The sequence below is a fragment of the Maniola jurtina genome, chromosome 10 (assembly GCF_905333055.1).
Source record: "Maniola jurtina chromosome 10, ilManJurt1.1, whole genome shotgun sequence".
NCBI lineage: Eukaryota > Metazoa > Arthropoda > Insecta > Lepidoptera > Nymphalidae > Maniola > Maniola jurtina.
In genome coordinates, this window is record NC_060038.1 from 13948665 (window position 1) to 13959682 (window position 11018).

The 11018-nt window shown below is 36.9% G+C and overlaps 1 protein-coding gene across 1 annotated transcript in view; it reads right to left on the bottom strand.

The window, feature by feature from the left end:
* LOC123868907 overlaps nt 1-5848 on the bottom strand; it is a 30038-nt gene extending 24190 nt beyond the window's left edge. The window contains exon 1 of the mRNA XM_045911574.1: nt 5713-5848. Within this exon, the coding sequence (XP_045767530.1) occupies nt 5713-5781 (69 nt within the window). The 5' untranslated portion in view covers nt 5782-5848. The remainder of the gene's footprint in view (nt 1-5712) is intronic.
* Nucleotides 5849-11018: the final 5170 nt, after the last annotated feature.

The following is an 11018-nucleotide window of genomic DNA, read 5'->3' on the forward strand; positions in this document are numbered from 1 at the left end:
TCGTTACGAAACGATATTATGTATATTAATTACTATGTGGTAAGGTATGCGCGGTATGCACAAACAATGTGTATGATAAACGAGTAGGTAGGTATATTGTAGGTAAATGGTAGGTAACGTTATACTCTTGAATCTTGAGCTACATATTATAATACCGACTGCTATGTAATCTACATAATGATGACATTATTCTTTGATGTTTCCGATCCAATAGGAACATTCTTGTGTAAGCGATTTATAATAATTTAGTATTTTCAAATACAAGTAGCTTGTTTTTAACCCCCGACCCAAAAATAAGGGTGTTATAAGTTGTGTATTTGTGCATCTGTGTGTTTGTGTATCTGCTTGTGGCATTGTAGCCCCTAAACGAATAAACCGATTTTGATTTAGTTTTTTTGTTGAGGTGGCTTGGTGGCTTGGATATACTTATGGCATCGTAGCCCCTAAACGAATGAACCGATTTTGATTTAATTTTTTGTTGAGGTGGCTTCATGGAGAGTAACTTAATCCAAGTAAATCTGTTCAGCCATTTGAAGATTATCAGCTCTTTTCTAGTTTTCTTATTAAACCGGTTATACTATCCGAACAATACATATTAGTATCCAGCAAAATTAATTTCAAGGATGGAATTTTTAAAAATCCGGTCAAGTGCGAGTCGGACACGAAGGGTTGCGTATCATCACACAAGAAACTTTTTTTGTGTTGTAATATTCACGGCTATAAGACGGCTATAAGGCATTGCTACGGTATTTTGATTTCCTTAATATGGCCGGGTCTTGATAGACACGACAGACAGATGAACAGACGACAGATAGATAGACAGATACAGACAGACAAAGAAGTGATCCTAAGGGTTTCTTTTTATCTCTGGAGATGCGGAACCCTAAAATGATCGTTGCATAAGGCCCTGAGATGAGTAAAGAAGCATCCGTAAAAACTAGTATTGTAGTCGTAGTTTCAGCGTGAGATCACTAGTATTTGTAGTTCAAGGTCGGTGTCACTAAATGCATTGTGACGTCGGGTGCATTCATGTAGTACAAGAGTCCATGACTATAACTGAATAAACAATAGACAAGATATACGTCATAGACAAGATAGAACATAATAATAAATAGATAACAATAGACAAGATAGAACATAGCTCAAAATTTAAAAGCCCCCGACACAAAAACCTCTATAAGAAAACTAGAAAAGTGCTGATAACTTTCAAACGGCTGAACTAATTTTCTTCGATTATAGCTAAGAATACTCTCGATCAAGCCACCTTTCAAACAAAAAAACTAAATTAAAATCGGTTCATTCGTTTAGGAGCTACGATGCCACAGACAGATACACAGATACACACGTCAAACTTATAACACCATTCTTTTTGGTTCGGGGGGGGACTTCTACCCGCGAAATTGTTTTTTCTGTCGCTCGACATATTTATTCTATATTCAACAAACATTCTACGATATTTATATTCATAAATTTTTTCCTCTTTCATTTGATATCCCACTCGATACAATAGCAAAAAAAGAAAAAATTGGAGACCCCCCCCACTTTTTTGGGTGTAACATCCGTCAGGTCAATTTTTTTCGCATAAAATGTAATCTATGCCATCCGGACCATAATAACGAATCGATTGACACCTCATTTATCAAAATCGGCCCAGTAATTTAGGCTCTACGGTCTACACATAAATACTAACAATTCATTTCTAACAACACAACCTATTTCATGACAGTCATTCTGGTTATGGATAATTTTATTAGTTTCCTAACTAAATAGTTGTTGCCCGTGATGAAATAATAATTGGTAGCCGTTCCGGAGATCATCTTCTACATACAAACTTACAAACTTTACCTCTTTATAAGATTTAAGTTCGTTATCTCTTGGCCTATATGGATGCATTCGACGTCATCCTTGCATTATGACGTATACAAGCGACCTTGGTCCGCAAATACACGTGTTTTCAGCCAGAATTGTACATCTATGAAAATATTAACTGCATGTCTGTGGTGTTCTCTTGAAGTGATGTGTTTAGACCACGTCTAGTATTGGCCGACTGACAATTTGTACGATAACATTAACAGGGCTCTCTCCGTCACTCGTTTCATACAATCGTAGTTCCAATTTCATTTGACAATTAAGCAACCAAAGTCCCTGAAATTTTGCAGACATATTCTAGAATCTAATATCTGTGTCTATGGTGTTTTAGATTTTTCTAAAAATACGTAGTTTTAAAATTACAGGGGCTCAAAGATTTGTATGAAAATTTTTAAGACCGTGTAACTTTGAAACCGAATATTTTAACAGAAATCTGGAAAACCACAGACATAGATATTAGTTTCTAGAATATGTCTGCAAAATTTCATGGACTTTGGTTGCTTAATATTCAAATGAAATTGGAACTACGATTGTATGAAACGAGTGACGGAGAGAGCCCTCTTAAAATGAAAGCGAGTTTTGACTAATTGACGCCTAATTGCAACTGCATTTATACAAACCTACTAGGTATATACCTAAATATAAATATAAAGGAATAAAGAGGAAAGATTTATTTGTTTGTAATCGATAAACTATTCTACCCTATCGATTACTATTCAACCGATTTTAGTAATTCCTTCACTATTAGAAACCCTTGAGGAAATATCTGGCGTAGCCTGTTTAAAAAAAAACTGCAAAGTGCGAGTCGGATTTGCACACGAAGGGTTCTGTACAATCGTACAAGAACCAACACTGTTTAATTTTCATGGCAGTTATTTTGATTATTACTCGTTGCTATAGCGGCAATAGATTATACAAACATATTCCCACTCTCTACCTATTACGGTTCAAGAGATACAACCCGCTAACAGACAGACGGGCGGACGGATGGATAGACGGACAGCGGAGGGTTAGTGATAGGGTCCCGTTGGCACTTTTCCATCTACGGAACCCTTAAAATTGAAGCTGTAAATCTATAAAGAGAGTAGGGTTGGTTTTGGTCTGAGGAGTAGGTACCTATTAGCACGTGACAAACGCATTATGACATAATAAACCTACACCGGCCTTGAGCATCGTACACAAACATGATCACACCCAGACCGACATACATCCCGTTATATTTATAGTTTGACATGTGTCTGTATGTTTGTACTATTTATTTACTTATGGAATCTCTGAACTAAATCAATATAGCACAACAAGATGATTGTATGATGTGGATTTTGGCTTTTTGATAATCCCTTGTTTTTCAGATACAAGTTAGCCCTTGATTGCAATCTCACCTGGTGGTAAGTGATGATGCAGTCTAAGATGGATGCGGGCTAACCTGGAAGAGGTGTGACAGTTTTCATTAAACCCATACTCCTTTGGTTTCTTGTCTTTCTACAGGGCATCGAACGGAGCAATTTATTATTCCTAAACTGCTCCCGCCAGGAATCGAACCCGTGACCTTCCACTTGCAAGACCACAGATTACTGTCAAGGGCTCAACTTGTATCAGAAATCAGAATAAACCAAAAAAAAACCAGCCAAGTGCGAGTCAGACTCGCGCACCGAGGGTTCCGTACTCGGGTATTCTTTCCGACATTTTACACGATAAATCAAAAACTATTATGCATAAAAATAAATAAATATCTGTTTTAGACTGCATAGGTAAAGCCCTTTCATAACACAGTTTTCGGATTTTTTCCTTTCTTGTGCATATGAGACCAATCTGCCTGCCAAATTTCATGATTCTAGGTTACGGGAAGTACCCTATAGGTTTTTGACAGACACGACAGACGGACAGACAGACAGACAGGCAGACAGACAGATGATCCTATAAGGGTTCCGTTTTTCCTATTGATATAAAGAACCCTAAAAAATCGAATACACAAAAAGTCAAGAGCAACATTGTTTCATAAAATATATGTGATCTAAGCAGGATGTATATGGATAAGTGTAATGTATTGTAATTTTTAACCCCCGAGTCCCCGGGCCCCGATCCATAAAGAGGGGTGTTATAAGTTAAACGTATGTATCTGTGTATCTGTGTATCTGTCTGTGGCATCGTAGCTCCTAAACGAATGAACCGATTTTTATTTAGTTTTTTTTTTGTTTTAAAGGCGGCTTGAACGAGAGTGTTCTTAGCTATAATCGAAGGCAATCGGTTCAGCCGTTTGAAAGTTACAGCTCTTTTCTAGTTTTCATATAGAGGTTTTTGTATCGGGGTTTTTTTAAATTTTAAGTTGTTGTTATCAAAAGTCAGCAAGTGCGAGTAGCTAGGTAATTGTCCCACGGCAAGCCGCAGCTTGGTATTCCGTAACACGAGACGTGAAGGCTCCAATGTCGACTCGCAAGCCGTTCTAGCTCGCAAGTCGCAAGTCATCTTATTTTTAGTCGAGTAGGTGACTTCTAATAGGTATATTAGGTTGATGAGCCACGCAGGTTTTGCCTGCGTTTTTGTTTTTTTGAGTTCCGTGTGCGGTATGACCGTATCTCTAGAGAAAAAACCGGCCAAGTGCGAGTCAGACTCGCGCACCGAGGGTTTATACCATTGATTTTGAAAGAGCCTTTAATTTTTTTTTTGCGACGTAACCACAAATTCACAGTTTTCGGAATTTTTCCTTTAAGTACTTGTGGTATAAGATCTACCTACCTGCCAATTTTTATGATTCTAGGTGAACGGGAAGTACCCCATAAGTTTTCTAGACAGACACAACAGACGAATAGACAGACAGACAGACAGATAGACAACTATGTGATCCTATAAGGGTTTCTTTTTTACTTTTAAGGTACAGACCGCTAAAAAGGACCCTTCTAGGATCACTTCGTTGTCTGTCTGTCTAGATCCGTCAAAAGAATCAAAACATATAGAGTACTTCCCGTCGACCTAGAAGTAAGTATCTAAGAATTTAAGAAGATGGCTAGTATCTAAGAATTTTCTTATTTTGTAGAGCTCAACCGATAGTTATAGGTTTTGGTAAATACCTAGATACTCAAGCTCAAACTATTTATTCAAATGTAGGTACATTTTTTGATCGTCAATTATGAATTTGTGAGACACGATGCAATAATTAAATAGTGATAATTAATTACGTAAAGCTACGAGGGTTCCAAACGCGCCCTGGTCTGAGAAGTTATTACGCTAGTACTACTAGTACTACCTACGCTTTACGTTATACCTTATTATTTTGATAAGGTTATAATATTATCTACCACATATTATTATTGTTAAGTAAATACCTACTTGCTTACCTGAATTACTCATAAATAATAATGAAGCTTTCCCGCAAAAAAAAATTTTGCTGCCAATTCTATTGCAAGCCAAATTCGTCTTAGTCCAGCATAAAATATAATTAATAAATTTATTAATAAGTAAATTATAATTGTTATTATTTATTACTAACCTTTATTGTTTAAAAAAATCGTCTTTTTAGCATGAGATAATACTTTTTAAATTCTATAATACAAACTTTTATTCTAAAATCACCAATATTTTTTTATGCTGCCATCAATTTTAATGTAATTTATTTCGTTGTGTAATTGAATCTGTTTTTTAAATATTACCAAAATTAACTACTTTTTAATTATATTACAAAATAATCTAAGTATAATAATAATTTATTCTAAAATCAAAAAAAAAATTATGCGCTTTCCATCCATTTTAAATTGAGGATTATGTACCTACTATTTTTTCGCTCTGAAAATAAGGCTACTTTTTTAATATTCAATCGACGTTCACTATTTAAAAAAAAACACCAACCTGGATAGCGCGCGCAGCCGTGATCGCGCAAGCGCAAAGCGCGACGACCGCGAAGGCGCGCGCGCACATACTGCAAGCGCGAACTGCACTGTCCGTTACATGCGCCTGCAACTCCTAGCCGGCCTAGCCTAGCTACCAGATTTTTGGTAAACATTATGACGTGCTGAGACAGCATAGCCGTAATAGCAGAGTGGACTAGAGTGAGTGAACAGCTCTCGGTTTGATCCTGAAGCAACGATATCCATACTAATATTATTCTTCTTCTTCTTCTTCTTATTTTACAATGTACTCCGCCAATGTCACGTAGAAATAATATTATAAAGAAGTAAAGTTTGTAAGTTTGTTTGTAGGAATCTCTGGAACTAATAAACCGATTTAGAAAATTCTTTCACCTGTAGAAAGCCACATTATTCTTGAGTAACACAGGTTATATTTTCTTTAAAAAAATAGAGATCCCTATGAAAATTGTAATTAGTTACCCATGATAAGCCGGGACAGGTCGCTAGTGTCAAATATTAGGCTATGGGTGACGTGAAATCAAAGAAAAATAGACGATTCATAGATTTATTAATCTATGAATCCCTATGCTTATGGTATATGGTAGCCTATGGGCTACCTAGCGTCAAATGGAGAAAACATTTGACGCCTGCCACATGACGTCGAAGCCTTGACGTTTTGTTCTAAGTTCTCTAATTTTTTTGAACGTGGTGACATCCTCCTATTTGGGAGGTCGGAGATTCGATTCCAGGCACGCACCTCTAACTTTTCAAAGTTATGCGCGTTTTAACTAATTACACATCAATAAGCTTTGGGGAAGGAACTCATAATGCCTGAAACGATTTCAGAGCTATGACTGGAGTGTCTTTACATGGAGGACAACCAGAGTAACCGACATAGCTTATCGGTTTGCGAAGTTGACCTGGCTATGGGCAGGACACTCAAATATAGTTCGAAAAGCTGATAGATTAGAGGTCGCAAGGTCCTAGAATGAAGACCACGCACCGGAAGGCGCAGCGTTGGCAGACCCCCACTGGACGGGACGGGCCGCGGACGATACCAAGAATCTCAGGGTGCTGCTGAATTCAGGCGGCTCAAGACGTAAGGAAGTCCCTACAAGATACTCAATTGAGGTTCATGATAATGACTTGAGAATAACTCAGATATTTTTTCAGACGAAAAAAAATATATCCGGTTTAAAAATATTTAGAATTTCACTGAAAGTTACTGCCCTTAATATAATTATTGAAATCACGTAATAATTATATTTACCGTATTAATGTCGATTAAGTAGTTATTTAATCATAGAGATAATAAAACCATTGTATATTTTGAGACCACTTGAAATTCAAGTATTTATATAACAATGCGATATTGAAAAGTTAACTTATCAAAGGCGGAAGAAATAAGGGCTTACAGTCAGAAAATGAATTCATATAGGTACTTACTTACTGAAGCTCTTATAAATAAAATTGAAATGCTGTATCTATCTACTTGGTCGATATTTTAAGATAAATAATAATATTGCTAATAATTATCTGCGGGATCTACATAAGTTGCCAAAACTTAGAAAGACATTTGACGCTTAGGTATCTGTGGACTACTATAGTACAGATTATAGTATGGAATATGGATGGCACCAATGCGTCAGTGGAAATGCACCCCGCGTTTCCACTGACGCGAAGATGGGCGGAGCGGAGCGGGGAAGAGCAGGGAAAAGTGGCAAGTATTTACATGAAGCGTAGAGGGGTGGAGAGGAACTGAGCTGAGCGACTAGAGTTGCATTGAGCCGTGTTCCGGTCAGTCTTTTAATGACAAGTCTATCCTACCGCGCCATACCGCTACCCTCCGCTGAGGCCACCCAGCTCAGCGCCACAGCCTGCTCGACTCCGTTCTGTCCGGCTCAGAGCTACGTGTTCATGTACCCTATTTGAAAGTCCACTCCGCTCCACTTACACAGTTTCCACCGATGCGGAGTGGAGATTTCGAGCACTGTGATTGGCCAATTCACGGTCCGCTCCGTTCCACTCCGTCCAGCTCCGCGTCAATGGAAACGCATCCTCACTTTAGTTTGGATGCATGTAACTTTCACTACATAGTTTTCATTGAGTTACCCTAAATCTATCAATGAGCTAAGTGCATTCCAAAATACTGATGTTTGTTATGATTCTTGGCCATACCTACGCGTTGGAACGTGAGATTTCAGTTTCTCTGTCAAAAGTATTCTCCAGTAAACTTCAGTGACGATAGTTCGCGTGGGAGATCTTTGTAAACATTGAAAAGTGTTTGAAAACATAATATTATTTGTTGAAATAATCCTGAATTTGTTTTACGCTGTGAGAAAGTGTTAAGCTTACTTTCGTCATAGGTACCTAGTACCTAAGTAGTATGTACTATCACACTAATATTAAAAAGGCGAAAGTTTGTGTGTGTGTATGTTTGTTACTCCTAAACGCAAAAACTACCGGACGAATTTGGCTAAAATTTCAAATGGAGATAGAATCCTGAATTAGCACATAGGCTATTTTTTATCCCGGAAAATCAAAGAGTTCCCACGGGATTTCGAAAAACCTAACACGCGGACGAAGTATAATAATATATTCTGTGTTTTCGTGGTTAGTATTTTTTGTTGGCATTGCATGTCCCGGTGCGGTAGTAACCTAGTGGTCCCAAGTGATATAACGAATCCATTATCATCACATCATTAGGTACCAGTTTTAATAATTAATTGATTCTTCATTTTGTATGTAGGACGTAGGTATTGTATGTAGGCTACCTATCCCTAAAATAATTAAAAAAATAAATAATCTGATACAGTACTTTTCCTTTCAATACGTAAAAATAATATTTGTAAAATGCTATTGAATAAACTAATCGATATACCACGGCGAGTTTACACAGACAACATACACCTACTATGTTTACCGACCTTATACTACTAGGAAGATACATACAAGACATAGGCAGAGTAAATCAACATAGGGGCATGGCAGAGAAAAGCCAAGTTCTAACTTTACACACGATTTCAGAATTCTTTTTACCCATCTTCGGCAAAGCCAAAGGGCAGGGTTATGGTTTTAGCAGTACATATATGTTTCACATATGTACGTACAATGTTCACATGTTTTTATTTATCTAGGTATGTTCTAACGTAGCGCCTAAATTAATGAATTTACTGAATTTTTATTGAAATCCAAGTTCTAACAATTTACACAATATGATTTCAGAATTCTTTTTACCCGACTACAGCAAAACTAAGCGGCAGGGTTTTCATTTTTTTTATTTTAGCAGTCTGTGTATGTATGTACTTACTATTTAAATAGTTGGATGCATGTTTTCGTTTATAATATAATGTTCCACCGTAGCGCCTAAATTAATTAATTTATTGATTATTGTTTTTTGAATGAGGTTTCAATCGATACGCTAATTTTCTCACTAGGTACCTATATATACTTTTAATATAAAGGTTTAAATAATTTTGCAATGGACAAACTAATCAAATATTGGATAATAGTAGCCCGCGGCGATGCAGTGCCCTTTACAGTATCACTACAATCTCCTGTATAGAATAGTATATTATTTCGTTATGGTGTATTATTATCCAATTTGCGGCTATTTTGCGGCCCGTGTATTTTACGTATAATGTGATTATTGATTGATTTATTGTGTCATTGTTTATTCATAGGTAAACTGCTTTATTAACTCTAGGTAGGTTAGGTACCTACTTGGCACCGCCCTATTACGACTAAACTTTGAATTTTCAGTAGAATTTCTAGCTTGGCTTAGGTCTAGTCTGAAAAGCTGCGTAGCCGGCAAAATAATACCACCAAGCTATTGTCTTCATTATGATCAACCATTACCGACTCACTACTGAAAACGAGCCTCTTCTCAGAAGATAAACAATCAGTGAAGGACAAAACATAGAAATCACGTTTCTAACATTTATTTCTTAGAATGAGAATCATTCGAAAACAGATGTCTTTCAGTCTGTTAGACACGTAAATTATTAATAACCAATTAAATTAGGGTAAATCATAACAACCGGCATATGATTGTTTCTTACTGTATGTCATAATATGACACTGGCCGCTTTCGCGATTGGCCGACTCGAAGTGACAGTTACGGAGTCATCTGTATAATCGAATATGTATTGTACAGTTGAAAAAAGCAACCGCCGAGTTTCTTGCTGGTCCTTCTCGGTAGGAACGGCATTCCGAACCAGTGGTAAATTATTTTGACGATTCAAAAGCACTTGTAAAAGATTACCTAATGAAAATATGCTCTATTCTATTCTAATTGAAGATGCGAACGGCAAAGTATAAATTATTATGTTCACCGCCCACCATGGTAGAGATTTTGTTGCGCCATAATGGAGGATATTTCTATGCTTTGTCGTTCATTGCCATGAACCTTCTAACTTTATAAAAGTTTACCTAGCCATGAGATAATATTATTTACCTACATAAAATTTGTATTTGATATATTTAATAAATCACCTTCTGCGCAGGTTCAAGTTCTTTACTTTGCGTCATGGTGGCTTTAACCTCCATAAACCTTCTTCTTGGATGCTTACACACATAACCACATAGGAATTTAATGAATAATATCAAAATGAATGTTGTGAAATTCAAAATCTAGTGCACTTGTTCAAACATTATGAATGACTGTAACTCCGTGTATGGAATTCATTAGAAACTTAGTAATTTCTACTCAGCAGAAATACCTACATTCCTCGTAATATTGTTCGCAAGAGGTCGACATGGAAAATGGGATGCACCCGCACTATCCCGCAACGGGTTAGCGCGGGAGCTGTGCGGATGTGCGGGGTGTCCCCCCCCCCCCTCCCACTTCCTCATACCTGATAGCCATGTCGAGCTGTCGCGAACTACAAGAAATCTACATATCGGTTATAAATAGGTAGAGTTTGTTATAGATAGGTAGAGTTTCTTTTCTAGACAAGGCTAAACATTTTGGCGATCATTTTTTTTTTTCAAAAACTCTCGTGCAAAGGCTCGAGGGTGAGTTTACTGAAATACTATTTTTTTTTTACTTTGGCTTTCATGTTCAGGAAGTAGGTAGGTAAGTATATTTTTCTACTTTGTGGGGAAATATCTACCCTGGTTTTTTTTTCAAGGGTTTCTGGTCGGAACTATGAAGGTTCCTTATAATTTTACTATGGTACCCTAAAATAAGTGTTTGCATGGTAGTATTTAAAATAAAAAGACATGTTCTAAAATGCAGCCTTTACTATTTTCATATTATTGTTAGGTAGGTACAATCGTGCAATAAATGAGGCTATAAATTATAAA